Here is a 16670-nt window from a genome sequence, read left to right on the forward strand (position 1 = left end):
CATGTTGCAAGTATTTTTATCTCTGAAAAAAATATCTCAATACAATACCATAAATAGCTTGGCTAAAAAAGAATTATGTACAGTAGGTGAAATGTTTTTTTTATACATAAACATGAAATCAGTGAGGGTTACACTAATGAAAATCCTTTCAGTAGCAATGGTAACATGGATGTTAGTAATGTGTTCACCACTGTGCCCCCCGACGTAGTTTTACTTAAATAAGTTCCTCATTAGTTTAAAGAATCCTCACTGGATGGATCATGGTCAGTGTTGTCAGGCAAGTGAATCCCCATACTCTGCAATATATTGGAGGCAGGGCCAGCCAGTCCAGCTTGGGAACTGTAAGACTGGAGGAGGTTGGTCACCAGGTTTAAATCCACATCCACTTGGCTCAGCCTAACATCATCTGCAGTATTATCATCTTCTGAGCTGCTGTCTTCTGCTTTCTGGGCCCCAGCGTGGGTAGTAGCACTCTACAGAGTAAAAAATGGAAATGACATTAAGGTCAATTCTTATGCCATCTGTGTGCATTTATGTATGGCAGGGTGTATTATTCGGATTTCCCTTGCTGAGTGCAACAAAGTAAATTCATATTTTGAAGATGTAATTAGCTGCTAAGTCAGGCATTAAGAGTCCTACATAATTCTTCCTGTCAACATCCATATCATAATACCTTCTTTATATAGGATGTTTCGATAAGAAGCCGGATTAAGTAATAGTGGATAAACACCGGTGGCTACTGATTAAGGTATATAGCACACATGGCATTTTAACACACTCAGACAATAAGAGCAGGAAGGCTGTGGGTCTAATATCTCATAACTATTGGCAGACCAAGTAGCACATGATCTAGGCACACAGCCACAGAGGGCATTTCTGTGCAAGGGGAAGATACAGGAATCCGTTTACACTGGCAGCACTTTCTAGAAGGTATATAATAATAATTGCCTATGTTCTTTACCCTACAATTCCACTTTTAACCCCAGCAGGACACAGCACTTCCTGTCATGTAGAAAAAAAATGCATGTAAGTACATGCGTGAAAAAAAATGCAAAAATCATAGGGAGCCCTGGGCAGTTTCACGAGTTTGTCAGCTGCACATCTAGCAAGTACCTGATTTACAGTCTGGAGACCAAAATGGGGCATTAGAAATGGAGTCGTATTGAACAATTCTTGTGGGTGGAAAAGCTCAATAATGTACTATAATTGTGCTTCTAGACAGTGCAGCAGCACCTGTAATGGCCTTGATGTTTCCTGTAATGCAGCACATGTATTAGCACTGTGTATATCAAAGATACTGCAACTGTGGGATTGCTGGTATCATAATGCAATAACAGTTTTGTTTTTTGTTTTTTTAGTGTTGCACAACTTGTGGCCTTTTAGTTATAATTAAAGTTCGGCTCCCAGCATTCACTGACATGCTTACTTCAGGGTAGGTGGCAGGTAAAAGTCCCTGAATAAACCATATACAAGGCTGAATAAACTCTGACCAACTGAATGTCTGCTTTAGTCACCTGGGCATGATAATGTTTATACAAAAAACCGACAGCAGCAATGTATGATTAATAACCTTAGCACATTTAATTTCAGTCTTACCATTTTTGTCTTAGTAGTGAAGCTTTTCCCAATGTTTGTTTGTGCCAACTCCCTGTCCATAATTTCCATGTACGAGTGCAGACTTCTTAATGGGTCATCTTTGCAAGGTCTGCCCTGTTCTTCAGCTGCGTCCTCATCACTGTCTAACAACTCAAATTCCTCCTCAGTTTCCAGATCATCTGAATCCAGTTCCTCCGGGCCTGGGCCTGTTAGGTATTCAACATGTTACAGGAAAAAAAAAAGCAGGCAAAAAAGATAAACATAAAATGTGCAGCTCATTTCTAACAGAGCAGTATCTTAAATACCGATGGAGAAGTCTTTATCTAGACAATTTGTCTCATATGGCTCACCATGTCACACCATTTGAAAAAAGTTAATTACTACACCCTTATATATTTAAAAGAATGCTGTGCTATAGTGTCATGCAAAAACAATGTTTGCTCCATCTATATATAGAATTTTTAATACCGTTCGTATTATTTTAGGACAGTACAATAAAATAGTCCACATTTATGCTTATGTTTTCTATTTTGCGCAAACAGAATTGCTATTTGCTAATTGCATTGGAGAAAACTCACCGAGTATTTTTTCTAAGGCACTGGTGAAAGATTCCACATCAAAAGAAATTGGAGCTTCACAAGGAACCCTTGATATATGAGAATATAAAAGATCATTATAGGACAGAGAGTGTGTGTGTATATATATATATATATATATTTATTTATTTTTTATTTTATTTTTTTTATATTAATCTCCTCCACCTTCTTTGTGGCAAGTTCTTCTTGCTTGTTCTCGCAAGTGGACCGGGATGGCCAAGAGCATATTCCAACACCCATTGGTTGCTTTGTTTGTATTTCTGTATGTTCAATGTATAAACCCATTTAATGTACAGCGCTGGGTAATATGTTGGTGCTTTATAAATACATGTTAATAGAAAATAATAATGCATCTCAAATCTGAGCATGACAAAAGCATCCATGCTGTATATGAAAATTGCCTTTCAGGTAAGTAACCCATTTCCCCAGACAATGTGTCTTTTCACTATTTTAGTTTCAGTTACATGCTCTGCCTGAACAAATGGATTCAAGATTGTCCATGAACACTATACAACCTATCTGAAGCATATGTACACTGTGGACAGACCTACCGGGGCACTTCAGCTCCCTCATGTGATGAGACCTTGGATATAAATGCCTTCATGCTCTCTGTCACTTCAGATAAATTATATTTCTGCTCATTTTCAGTGGCTGTTGGAACATATTCCTTGGGACTTGCTGCATCCTGTAATATTTGTTCCAGCCTTTCCGGGGACAGGTCTAGCCAGCTGTCATCTGAAAGGGCATCAATATGTCAGCTCACTGAGAACAATCATAAAAGGTGACAGGTTACCATGTCCAATTAATACTGTTGTTGTGTAAAGAGAGCTGTGTAACTGGATGCATGCCCTACAACCAAGCAGCAAGTGCAACATTTAGCCACAAAAAACTCTTCCCAACTAGTCGGTCATGTTTGTAGAATCTATAAATTCTATAGAACCTTTTATATGAAAGCTAAACATTTAGCACATTCTTATATATATACCGTATATACTCGAGTATAAGCTGATCCGAATATAAGCTGAGGTACCTAATTTTACCTAAGAAAACTGGAAAAACTTATTGACTTGAGTATAAGCCTAGGGTGGGAAATGTAGCCGCTACTGCTAAGTTTTAATAATCAAAATAAATACCAATAAAATTACATTAATTGAGGCATCAGTGGGGTATATGTTTTTCAATATTTATTTCACAAACAGTAAACTAGCTCTGTAAGCGGAGAAGAGGGTCAACAAAAACAATGTGAGTACTACCCCACGCTCATTGCACATTGGCAAACTGGCAGCAGACCCAGTCCCGGAGGGATGTAAGGGGAAATAAGTATTGCTAGTGGGAGCCTAGGCCAGGGCACTGGAGGGTCTGGTTGCAGGTGGCCTAATTTGCACACAAAGGAGAGAGGGTGCTAGTCTAGAGGGACCCATGGCACCCAACTCGAGTATAAGCCGAGGGTGATTTTTTTCAGCACATTTTGGGTGCTGAAAAACTAGGCTTATACTTGAGTATATACAGTAAGTCAGTCGACAGCAGTTCTACATCAACAACAAATGTTTTTGACGAGACCCAACTGAAAGAGAGGGTCTTCAGAAACAGGTATTGGATAACTACCTCATGTTGTGCTCAGAAAAACTAATTGTGACCATTTTCTATAGCCTATCTAAAAAGTAAATATAGCAGGCTGAGCAGACTGCAAGAGTTAATAAAATATATATATATATATATATATAAAATGTAAAACTAAGATTTCTTACAAGGCACTGCCAATTGTCAAATTAATGGGGTTATGCCATATCACCCCTTTAAAACTGGCCGAGTAGAAAATACACAAGCTATGGGGCTAAACAGCATTTAGGCATAATATGCAATGTTGCAGTCATCTGCTTTACTATATGAGGGCTGAGGCTTTGATAATGTTAACCCTCACCATCCTCATCTGTACATGTCCTGTAATGCACTTTATGCATATTCTACACAGCAAGCCAACTCTATTATATTCCAGCAATAAATCTAAATTATGCAAGATTAACAGTCACACTGACAAGCTTGCCTCCCCTGTTGCTTTGCATCTAGGTGACCGATGTTCAACCTGGAAACCCCAGCTGTTGTTAAGCTTTCCTAAAGCTGCTACAAAGACATTACCATTTACCTTCATCTGGGGGCAGGTTAGCCTCTTCATTATTCAAGGCCTCCATATCAACAGGCAGTGTGTTTAGCAAATGGATAACCTCTTCTCCAGGAGACAGTGCTTTGGAACTAACAAATTGCAGTTGAAATGTAAAGAATTAAAAATGAAATTCCAGTAGGAGACATATTATACTATAAATGTTTTTTCTGCAACATTTTAAGGCTAACATTTTTAACACTCTATAGCAGGGGTCAGGAACCTTTTTGGCTGAGAGAGCCATAAACACCACATATTTTAAAATTAATTCCGTGAGAGCCAAACAATATGTTTGGCCGCGGATGCTTCGGAGCAAGGTAGGGTGGGTCCCAAGGATGCCAGATGCGGATGCGATGCAGAGGAGGGCGTGGCCTGCGTTCGGCGGATAGAAGACGTGTTCTACGGCACCGAGCGCAGGGGCAAGGTAGGGTGGGTGCCAAGGATGCCGGATCTGCCGAGCGCAGGACACGCCCCCCGTTATTTTTTTTTTTATTAAAGATTTGGCAGCGAGCCAGATGCAGCCATCAAAAGAGCCACATTTGGCTCCCGAGCCATAGGTTCCCTACCCCTGATTTAACCATTAAATCAACCCAATAGGGCTGCTCTGCCCCCAATAAGGGGTAATTATATCTTAGTTGGGATCAAGTACAGGTATTGTTTTCTTATTACAAAGAAAAATTAAATCAACTTTAAAAATTCGGGATCCCATACCTGTACAATATATTCACTGAAAATGTTATTATTGCCTCATTCATTAAGATAAAACTGCAATAACAATGCAAATGTGAGGAAAAAACTGTGAGTAATAACTTTTTATATATAAGATATAAACTTTTTTTTAATCAGTGATTTATGTGTTTATAACATGTTAATGAGGCTTTTTGCCCTTATTGTTCTACGGTTAGACAGAGACTTGCCCCCTAACAATGAGGCTGCTAATCCCTGTTAATCTGTTAATAATCCCCCAATGGGCCCCCCCCCCAGAGGTGTTAGGTGGAGACTGGGTTAAACCAAGCAAAACAGCAGAGTTTACAATTGATCTGACAGTTACACTGAGCTTCACTCCATTTTAAAAATGGCGGGAAAATGCCCTTTAAAAGACAGTCTTTCTTTTCCCAAAAATGGGAAAGTGGCGGTTGAGTTGGAATTTAGGCAGATTTCTGTGAGAAAGTGTTTTCTCCCACTTTTCCCACCACTTTTACTGTAAAGAAGGCCTCTCTCCCCTCTGTGACTCCCCCCCCAGAGAATGTTGATAAATGGAGGATTCATTCCCCCTACTATAACAGCCCCCCCTTGTTATATAGGGCTTGGGGCAAGCAGCAGGCTGTAACCCTGAGTGTTTCAGTCAGTCGGTTAGGATACACCAACCGCCAATATGCAGCAGACAAGAGAACGAAAAAACATCCTACAAGTGGGAGGAGGAAGGATAGTCTAGCGGTAGGGTGGCTGCTTTACACCGATGGGCCCTGAATTCGATTCCCGCCTGGGAGGCCTGCAAATTAAGCAGGGCCCCTGGGACGGGGGAATCTGACTCATACCCCGCGATTGTATGGGCCTTGAGTTTGATTCCCGCCTGGGAGCCTTGCAAATTAAGCAGGGCCCCTGGGACGGGGAAATCTGACTCATACCCAGCAATTGTAAGGCACCACCGGCCCCACTGGGCCCCTTACCTTGTGACCCTGGACAGAGTCACTTAACCTCATAATGTCCCAGCAATGATGGTGTCTAGAAATGGCAAAACATTGCTGTCCTTTTAATTACTGGCTACATTTACATTTCCCCACAAATCCTCATTTTTTTTTTTTGCATTTTCAACGGCAGCTCATGATTTATGATGCCGCTATTAAATTGTCCCTGTCACAGTGTCTATGGCAGCTGGAAGCAACTGTCACAGGAAAAATCCCTTTCTTATCACTGGCAATAAGAAGCCAATTGATAGGTGAGCTGAGCTACAGCGCAGGGACAATGGCATTCCCAGTACCCAGAGGCACAAACAGCCCCCCAGCCCAATAAATCTGTGGCACCTTACAGCCCCCCCTATTCCCTGTTACTGGAAGTTGCCTGCCCAACACAGTGCCCGGACTTTGGCCATAAACTTCTTTAACCCCTTGGTGCCTGTACCCTGTACCCAGCTGCCCTGCCCCAGTCTGCTGTGCATGGGTGGAGGGTGAATTTTTTGTTTGGGGGCTAAAGTTGCCCATAGAGTGACTGAGATACAGGGGCTTCTGCCCAGCAACTAGGGGAATAGCACTTGTAGAGGATTCACATCCATAGAAACTGTTAACCCCCAGGTAGGGCCTTACTATATGTTTATGTTTTTCCCTATTAATAACATTGGCATCAAGCAACATGTTTTACTGTAAAATACCAGCCCTACCCGCGGGTCCCTTCACCCCCTGAGCCTCTCCATCCACTTTTGTCCCCCTTAATTCCCCTTGATATTTTATGGGGTGTCGAGTTTTACAAGGTGGGAGAGCTTGTTTGTTTACTGTTTGTGACTGGAAGCTGGTTGGTTTGTGTGGGAGCAAACTCTGCACTAATTACTGTATTTCCAATCCTGAGGGCTAAAATGATAAACTGAGGGAACATGAAGTCGAATCAGCTCTCAGTATTTAAGTCCCGGTACAGCTGAAAACTGATTGGATAGACTGGAAGCATTAACCCTGCAGCCCATCCAATCACTGCGCAGCTGTACCGGGACTTAATCTGAGGGGAAGAGGAACAGTGAGTGTGGGCCCCAGGCTGGGAATAAGGTACCGGTGCTTCATTCATTATCAGTCACGGCCCCTGATTTGAATTCCCAGTACCCCAATATACCAGTTTGGGTGCCAGTGTGTATGTGCTGCTTGCTGATCCCCAAGGAGCTGCTGGGAACAGAAGGGGCACAGCTAAAGTTAGGGGGGGGGCAATGCTGTCAGGCAGCTCTGTAGTTCTGGTATGGGGGGGGCACAGATAAGCTGGGGCGAGTGTCAGTGAAGGGATTAAAGAGGGGACACTGCTGCTAAAACGAAAAATGTAACGTTTAACAAAAATGTATAGAGGTATGGGACCCGTTATCCAGAATGCTCGGGACCAATGGTATTCTGGATAAGGGGTCTTTCTGTAATTTGGATCTTCATACCTTAAGTCTACTAAGAAATGAAAAAACATTAATTAAACCCAATAGGATTATTTTACATCCAGTAAGGATTAATTATATCTTAGTTGGGATCAAGTACAGGTACTGTTTTATTATTACAGAGAAAAGGGAATCATTTAACCATTAAATAAACCCAATAGGGCTGTTGTGCCCCCAATAAGGGGTAATTATATCTTAGTTGGGATCAAGTACAGGTACTGTTTTATTATTACACAGAAAAGGGAATCATTTAACCATTAAATAAACTCAATAGGGCTGTTGTGCCCCCAATAAGGGGTAATTATATCTTAGTTGGGATCAAGTACAGGTACTGTTTTATTATTACAGAGAAAAGGGAATCATCTACAGGATGTTTATGTAAGAAGGTTCAGGGTATAACAGTAACATTTAGTATACAAGTTTCTGTTAAAAACTTTATTAATGCAGCCTACACAGTGAGATTCTTTGTGTAATTGCCAGGGTTGCAGCAAAATAGGAGAGATAATGGAGTAAAGGAAAGGCTGGCATTACACCTGACAGATAGCTAGGCTTTAGCGGTTCTCTGTGTTATTTAATAACATATCTGCCTATAGAAGGTGATGCTTGTGACAAACAAATGAACAGCGCAAATGGGTGCTTTGCCTGTATGCTGAAAAATACATGTACACACATGCACAAATTAGCTTTCTTGGTTGGTTACCACCTACTTATGCAAAATCCCTCTTTACCATTAGTGTTGCCATAGCAAATGTCACCATTTTTTTTTTATTTGTGAATTTAAACAGAGCTAGAGTAGACACCCAGCTTACTCCTCTGCCCTTACCTTCTCCATACATTGCATTACGTTATATATGAAAGTCAAAGTTCTAATAGAAAGTTACTTTATGTACCTTTCAGGTCGGATTACTGATTGCATGAAGTAAATCTCAGCATGCTTTAGGAGTTCAGAATACTGTGCAGATCCCTCCATCTCCCCCTAAAATAAAGAAACACCTGTACCAATACCATCATACTAAAAGAGAGAATTTTATTTTTGATGTGGCATATAAAAAGGAAAAAAAAGGAAAGTTGTGCTTCACCACTAAATTTTAACCATTAGGCAAGGGCAAATTGAGGCTATGATCACAAAATTCATACAGACAAAGACGAGCTTCTCTGCAAATTTTTATGTACCAAAATCAAACATCTGAAAAATCAATGCAAGGAGTCTACTGAACAGTTTAAAGTCCATTGTGAATTGTTTACCTAAGTATGTGGCATGTAGGGATCCCAAAATGAAAATACATTAACACCATTCTCACCCCCTAAACCAGGGGTCCTCAACCCTTTTTACTTGTGAGCCACATTCAAATGTAAAAAGAGTTGGGGAGCAACACCAGCATGACAATAGTTCTTGGGGATGCCAAGTAAGGGCTGAGATTGGCTATTTGGTAGCCCCTGTGTGGACTGGCAGCCTACAGGAGGCTGTGTTTAGAAGTTCATCTGGATTTTATGCAACCAAATTTTGACTCCAGGCTAGGAATGAAAAAATAAGCACTTGTATTGAGGCCACTGGAAGCAACATCCAAGGTGAGGAACATGTTGCTAACGAACCACTGCCCTAAACACAGGACTCCCCTCAGATATGAATCAGATTTTTCTAAGCAGCTAGCACAAGACCTGACTCCATCTGCAGATGCCTAGCATGCACTTGCTTCCCACATCCCTGCCACCCGGCCAGGCCCAAATAAATACTCTAGCACTAGGGCAGGGTATTAGAAGGGCAATTCTGAGCACTTTGCTACCAGCCTGCTGAGCTGGAAATCACAAAGCAAAATGCTAGAAGTCACTTGTGTACCACTGAACCATTGTCATGAATCACTACTGTGTTCATGCATCTGTCTATTAAAATAATTCTAGTTTGGCCCATTAACGATAAGGTTAATCATTTACCAATAGGAGTAGAAGGCTCCGATAACATTATAACAAATGTAATACTGCCTTAGTGCCAGGAGAGGGTTAGTCAAGATGACTTTTGGATGTAAGCTGCATACAAATGCATCTTCTTGTGGTTATAAATATTTGTGGTCCTTGGGCACCTTACATCACATCTGTTTCTATACCAGACCAGGCTTTTTTTCAAGGGGCTCAATAGTCAAAAGACTTAATGGCGGCTCTTACTAACTAAACATTAGGAAAATGGCAGATGAAGCGTTTGCCCGCCTGTTATTTCTATCTCAAGGGCATCAAAATGCTTAACTATACCCCTGCACTAGGGCCAATTTAAGGAGCCAAAAGGCTCATGGCAAAGATCTAATTTATGGGCCCCCTGCCACTGCACAAAATATATATGTAATCAGACTAACCTCAAAAAAGATGAACATGAACTTTCTTTTTTTTATTTTTTTCTTTAAATATCTGTGTTGTAATGCTCACCAAGTAGATTAAACCGAGGGGTATATACACTGAACATACAGATTACATACAAAACACAGCCAATAACTTATACAAGAGGTACTGGTCCCTAAAAGAGTTATGGCTCAGCAACAGATAGGTCACAGTGGGCTTAGACTTACTAATAACAGAATTAGCTAACTCAGTCAGTACCTTAAAATAATCATTTTTCTTCAGGGCATTTAAAAACCCAGTCCAAAGTGGGGTCTGCAGTGGTGATCTGGTGGCATCAGATGAAGTTTGGGTGCATTTGGAACAAAGAATCTCAAAACCATGAGCCTAAAAGAGACCAAATCATGATAAAAATGCATCAACAAATATTTCATTGTAACAAATTTTAATACTGATTCTGAATTCCTAAACAGCCTGAAGCAACAGCTCTTTGTGCTGTGTGGGATTGGACTAAACACAAACATAAGCTATGTAAGCTGGGATATAGTAGACAACTAAAACACACAAGCAATATAAGGGGGAGGTCAGTTACCAACTTCATCCCAAGCTCATGGGCTTTGTATGTTGGGTCCGAGAGTGCAGGAAGTGCATAGCCGCTCCTCTTGTCAGGATGGAATTTCTGTTGGCTTAGCTGTGCATACAGACACTTTGTAAAGGTGACCTGAGTAAAATAAAAAATTAGGCTTTGAACTGCATTTTATAAAGAAAGGCATTGTCTTGAATGGATTCATGGCTTGTACCCTTCACCGTGCCACACAATTTTCATCAGTACTAATAGACATACCAGACCCACAGAGCAACATTAAGTGCTTTAAGCCTAGGTAGATCATACTGAAAGTTTGAAAAGGGTTTGGGAAAAAGTTGTAAAATATCACTAATTTTTTCAGTCAGTAATCTTCCTTTTCTTGAAAAAATCTGTCACTACTCTATTACTGCCAAATGCTGCCATAGCTTATTCAAGCCTACTCAAATATGATGATTCAAAGTTTGGGCTTTGAAGTTTGCAATACAGGACAAGGGTTTTTAATGTTCACCTTTTTCTAGAATACTCAGAAGTTTGAATTGCTCTCAGTTCAAGGACTCAGGACAAGAGCTGAAATTTAAATATCAGAATCAAACCAATCTACCTAGATGCAGTCCAGTCAACAGAAAAACTATACCAAACGGGGGTGGAGCTTACCCACGATCCAAGATGGATGCTTAAGAGCAGAGCTCCGTCAACCAGGGGCCCATAAACCTAAAATAACCCAGCAAAATCACACCTAAAACAAAGGCAAAAACAGAGGAATAGCCTGACTACATGAAGGGACCACGCAAAACCCAGCGGAAACCGCAGAAAGCAGTTACAGCTTTCTTTAACACAGTCGCAACTCAGTCAGACCACACTACCTCAGGCGCCATCTTTAGAACACCAGAAGCGGCCCAGACTGAAACGAGGGCTACGATGACCGACTCCTCTACAAACTCTCCACCGGCTACGGTGAACCAGATAAGAGACATGCTAAACGACATAAAACAAACAATCCAAGGGGACATAAAACAGCTCTTCTCTGACCTAAGTAAAGAAATCAGCGATCTCGGCGACCGAATGGCGCATCTAGAGGACAAAATGGGTGAGTTTGCTGAGGCACACAATGATCTTGCAGATTCACACAAAAAAACACAATCTGAAATTGATAACTTAAGGGAGAAAGTCACAGACCTAGAAGACAGGTCCCGCAGAAACAATCTGCGTTTCAGGGGAATACCTGAATCGGTCTCTCCTAAAGACCTAGAAAGCTACACTATTGAGCTTCTTAAAGCCACACTACCAGATCTCCACCAACTAGAACTCACAATAGACCGTATACATAGGGTCCCAAAGCCAAAGACAGCCCCAGATAACACACCACGAGATGTCTTAGCCAGATTTGTATTTTTCAAAACTAAAGAAAGACTGCTCTCTTCTGCAAGAAAGAAAGAGAACTGGATACTGAATACCAATACTGAAACTGAATACCAAACACTGGAACTATACACAGACCTCTCTCCTACCACATTGCTCAAACAGAAAGCGTTTGTAGAGATCACCAAAATACTCAGACACCATAACATCCCATACAGGTGGGGCTATCCAGTAAAGCTCATAGTGCAACGAAATGGGACACCAACTATCATATCCACAGTCCAAGAGGCCAAAAAACTACTGACAAGATGGGACATCCCTCCCACAAGGGAAGGAAATATACAACCAGAACGCGAAAAACCTGGGACTTCCCCAAGGAAACTGCAAAAGGAATGGCACAAAATATAAAATACTGCAAGAGATATATATTATATATATATATATATATATATATATATATATATATATATATATATATATATATATATATACATAAAATGCAGGATGAAGAGCACACCAAACTTAGAATGCGATACCTGGGTGCCAGAGCAGCAAGCATAAAATAGAGGTAAATAATGTCGGCACTCACAGGATTTCCACAATAATACTCACAGGCAATAAATCATGTTTGAAGATGCAATCAGGTGTGGTTTTATTAGTCCAACGTTTCAGTTCCCTTACTGGAACTTTCGTCAGGGAAAATCCTGTGAGTGCCGACATTATTTACCTCTATATATATACATACATATACACGAGGTCAAAAACCTTGTCATTGACAATAACAATAATATGCATAAAAGAGCAAAACCCTGGAGAAAATATCCTTACTACTCTCCTAAACCCCCCTGACTCCACAAAACCAACAAGGAGTCTCAAAGTGGTTTCCAGTTGATAACCACAATTAGTTACATTTGGTAACCGAAATTCTGGTTAAATGTATATAAGGTTATATTTCTATTTTAAGTTTTTGTTTAACAACAAGATGGTATATCCTCACAATATGATGATATGTCTATGGAAGGCGTATAGAACTAAATATTGCTGTGGCATAGATATTTGGTATGATATTTAAAATGTACAAATTTACTATGCATTAATGTCAGTAAAGCATGCATTTCTTGAACTAAAATGGTACGATTGTACTCATTAAACGCAAGGGAGCTGAATTCCCCAAACAAACGCAACCAAATCCTTAATGATTGCTATAAGGCAAAAATAGATATACTGTTCTGCCAAGAAACGCATTTTAACAATACAAAACCCCCAAAATTCTACAACAGACATTTTCCCCATAACTACCATGCAAACTCCAACAAAAAAACAAAAGGAGTCTCAATACTGATAAATTCTAAAGTACCATTCAGATTTAAAGAGATGCATGCAGATACTGCGGGCAGATACTTGATGGTAATAGGAGATATAGGTAACACAACATACTCCTTAATCAACATGTATGTTCCAAATGGAAACCAAAACAAATTTATCTCCACCACGCTCTCCAAATTACTTTACCACAAACAAGGGAAATGCATAGTGGCAGGAGACTTCAATATAGCTCCTAACCCACTATTAGATGTCACTAAAGGGTCGGGAACCCCCATACCTAAGGTACAACTTAAACAGTCACAAATATTTAGAAATCTACTACATACCCATGGCTTGATTGATGTTTGGAGAGCACAATACCCCAATGCTAGGGACTATACCTACTACTCCCCAAGATTTCATACCCACACTAGAATTGACCTTTTTTTGGTAGACCCCCAAACATCCCCACAAATCAAAAAAGCATGGATAGGATTAAGGACCTGGTCTGACCATGCCCCGATAGTATTAGAAATCCCCCCCAACAATAATACCAAACTCCCATGGAGATTAAACGAAAGTCTATTGCTCAAGGAAGAACATAAGCTCCAAATTGAACAGGCCATTCAACAATATTTTACACACAATATAACGGAAGATAGTAACCCCCAAACAGTCTGGTTAGCACATAAGGCAGTCCTTAGAGGTGAATTAATAACACTAGCTAAAACACTCAAAAAAACTAGGACAGAAACCCAAACACAATTAGAAACAAAACTAAAAACACTAGAACAACAACTGCAGCAGAAACATAACCAACAAACACTAAAGGAGATAACTGAAACGAGACTTAAACTAAATGAAAATATAGCCGCTAAGACAGCATACAGGCTCAAGATGCTTAAACACTTATTCTATAATAAGGGAAATAAAGCAGACAAACTCCTAGCCGCCCAACTTAAAGAAAAACAAGCACAAACAAGAGTACAATATATATCTACACCCCAAGGAAAAATAATAGACCCCAAACAAATAGCAAATGAATTTTCCAAATACTACACCACACTATACAATCTAGCCATAAACAACGAAACCTCTAAACCAACAGTTGACCATATTAAAGATTATCTAAAAAAAAATACAACTCCCTCATCCCTCTCAAACACAACTAGAATTACTACAGCAACCAATAACTGAGGAGGAAATAAAAATAGTTATCAAAAAATTAAAAAAGGGAAAAGCCCCAGGCGGCCCAGATGGATTCACCAACAATTACTATAAAATATTTGCAAAACAGTTATATCCACACTTGCTCACACTCTTTCAAAACATCATGGACACTGGGGTAGTCAACCCAGAATACCTCCAAGCACATATAGTTACCATCCCTAAACCCGGAAAATCAGGTGACAATTGCGCAAACTTTCGCCCAATAACACTCCTAAATACCGACCTCAAAATATACTCAAAATTACTAGCTGATAGACTAAACAAAGTACTACCATTTTTATTGAATACAGATCAGGTAGGCTTCGTACTACAAAGACAAGGGTCAGATAACACTCGCAAATTCCACAACCTACTCCACACCGTAAAACTAAAACTCCAACACTACTGTTATCACTAGATACAGAGAAGGCGTTCAATAGGGTAAACTGGACTTACATGCAAGAAACATTGAAACATTTCAAAGTAGGGGACTAATTCCTTAAAGCAATAACACCTCTATACTCTCAACCAACAGCTAGAGTGCAAACATCAGGGACCCTATCGGATGCCTTCTCACTCACTAACGGCACAAGGCAGGGATGCCCACTTTCACCCCTAATTTTTGCAATGATGGTAGAACCATTAGCCCAAATGATAAGGAACAACCCCAACATAACAGGCCTAAACACCTCTTCAGAACAACACAAGATAGGACTTTTTGCAGATGACATAATATTAACTCTCACCAACCCAACAATAACTCTTCTCAATCTTCTTAGTACGCTACGCGAATTCCAGAAAATCTCATGGTACAAAATCAACGATACTAGAACACAAGCACTCCCCATTAACATCCCAGGAAACACCCTACAGCAACTCAAAGAAAACTTTAAATTTGAGTGGAAAGAATCATATATCACCTATCTAGGTATAAAACTCCCCAAAGCCCCCGAGACTATATACAGACTAAACTATCAACCACTGTTGAAAATGGTAGAAACTGAATGTACTAGATGGAAGGAGGCACCTATATCTTGGTTAAGCAGAATTATTTCGATTAAAATGAACATTCTTCCTAAGGCTTTATATCTGGTTAGAACGCTTCACATAGCACTACCTACTCAATATCTAGAAGCGCTACAACGTATTGTCAACAAATATATATGGCAATACAAACCTCCAAGAATAGCTTTTGCCTGCTCTCAATTCTCTAGAAAACTTGGAGGCCTAGGGATCCCAAATGTTAAGGCATACTACCTGGCATCGCTGTTAGAAACTGTAATAAGACTACATTCTCCTTCAGGAAATAAAAAATGGGTGGACCATGAAACAAGTCTCGCACCAGATGGAAACTTAATTCAACTTTTTTGGCTCCCTAAACAATTTAGGCCGGCAGCGCCAAATCTACTGCCTACAACAAAACTCTCAATAAAAATATGGGACAAACTGGCAAACAAATATAATTTTAACGCATTTCCAGCAACAACAATGCCAATTGCAGCTTTAAAATATGTGATACCAAACATAAACCTCCAAGACCTTACAAAAGGAATAACCACAATACACCACCTCTACTCCGTAACTCCCTTACAAAAATTTGAGGACCTAATGGAAAAATACAACCTATCACAAAACCAAAGATACACCCATCTACAACTGCTACACTTTCTCAAGACTACCTCCAAGGATTACAAAATTTGCAAAAAGAAATCAATGATGGAATATCTATGCAATAAAGAATGGAATGGAAAAGCAACCCTATCAGAATGTTACAAGCAACAAATGCAATTGCCAGAAGGATATAAATTCCCATACATGCAAAAATGGGAGAATGAGCTGCAACTCCAAATCACTATGGAACAATGGCAGGAAATATTAGCAGCATATAAAGGAGCAACTAACTGCACAAATCATATAGAAGTGCATACAAAAATTACACACAGATGGTACTTAACACCTAAAAGAATAAGTCAAATCAACCCACAATACCCCACGCTATGCTGGAGACAATGTGGCCAACAAGGAACACTTTTGCACATGTGTTGGCAATGTCCATCAGTAAAGCCCTTCTGGATAGAGGTTTTTAACCTCATTAAACAAAAATTGGGATGGAATCTACCTCTACAACCTCAAATAGCCTTGCTACAATTATACCCACCGGACATATCAGCTCCAAACAAAAAACTTTTATTTCACATATTCAATACAGCACTCTCCCTCATCGCAAAACTCTGGAAACAACCTGCCACCCCGAACCTTCAACACCTAATCCAATAAGTCAACTATAGAGAAACAATGGAGAAAATGATAGATGCCACACCGGAATGCAAAAACAAACAAGCCTTAATTTGGGATCCCTGGCACAATGGCCAACCCATAACGATAGTAAATGCATAAAAGCCTACCAAACTCTATAAT

The 16670-nt window shown here is 40.0% G+C and overlaps 1 protein-coding gene across 3 annotated transcripts in view; it reads right to left on the reverse strand.

Annotated features, from left to right (window-relative positions):
- The window catches only part of ecd (ecdysoneless cell cycle regulator), a 23306-nt gene continuing 6636 nt past the window's right edge, over positions 1-16670 (reverse strand). For all 3 annotated transcript variants that reach the window (XM_002936853.5, XM_031906258.1, XM_031906259.1), the window contains exons 7-14: positions 10386-10514; positions 10055-10180; positions 8359-8444; positions 4336-4442; positions 2744-2927; positions 2175-2242; positions 1597-1802; positions 1-473 (exon numbers count right to left, since the gene is read on the reverse strand). In XM_002936853.5, coding sequence (XP_002936899.2) covers positions 231-473; positions 1597-1802; positions 2175-2242; positions 2744-2927; positions 4336-4442; positions 8359-8444; positions 10055-10180; positions 10386-10514 — 1149 coding nt within the window. In that variant the 3' untranslated portion in view covers positions 1-230. The remainder of the gene's footprint in view (positions 474-1596; positions 1803-2174; positions 2243-2743; positions 2928-4335; positions 4443-8358; positions 8445-10054; positions 10181-10385; positions 10515-16670) is intronic.

Source organism: Xenopus tropicalis, chromosome 7 (genome assembly GCF_000004195.4).
Source record: "Xenopus tropicalis strain Nigerian chromosome 7, UCB_Xtro_10.0, whole genome shotgun sequence".
Taxonomy (NCBI): Eukaryota; Metazoa; Chordata; class Amphibia; order Anura; family Pipidae; genus Xenopus; species Xenopus tropicalis.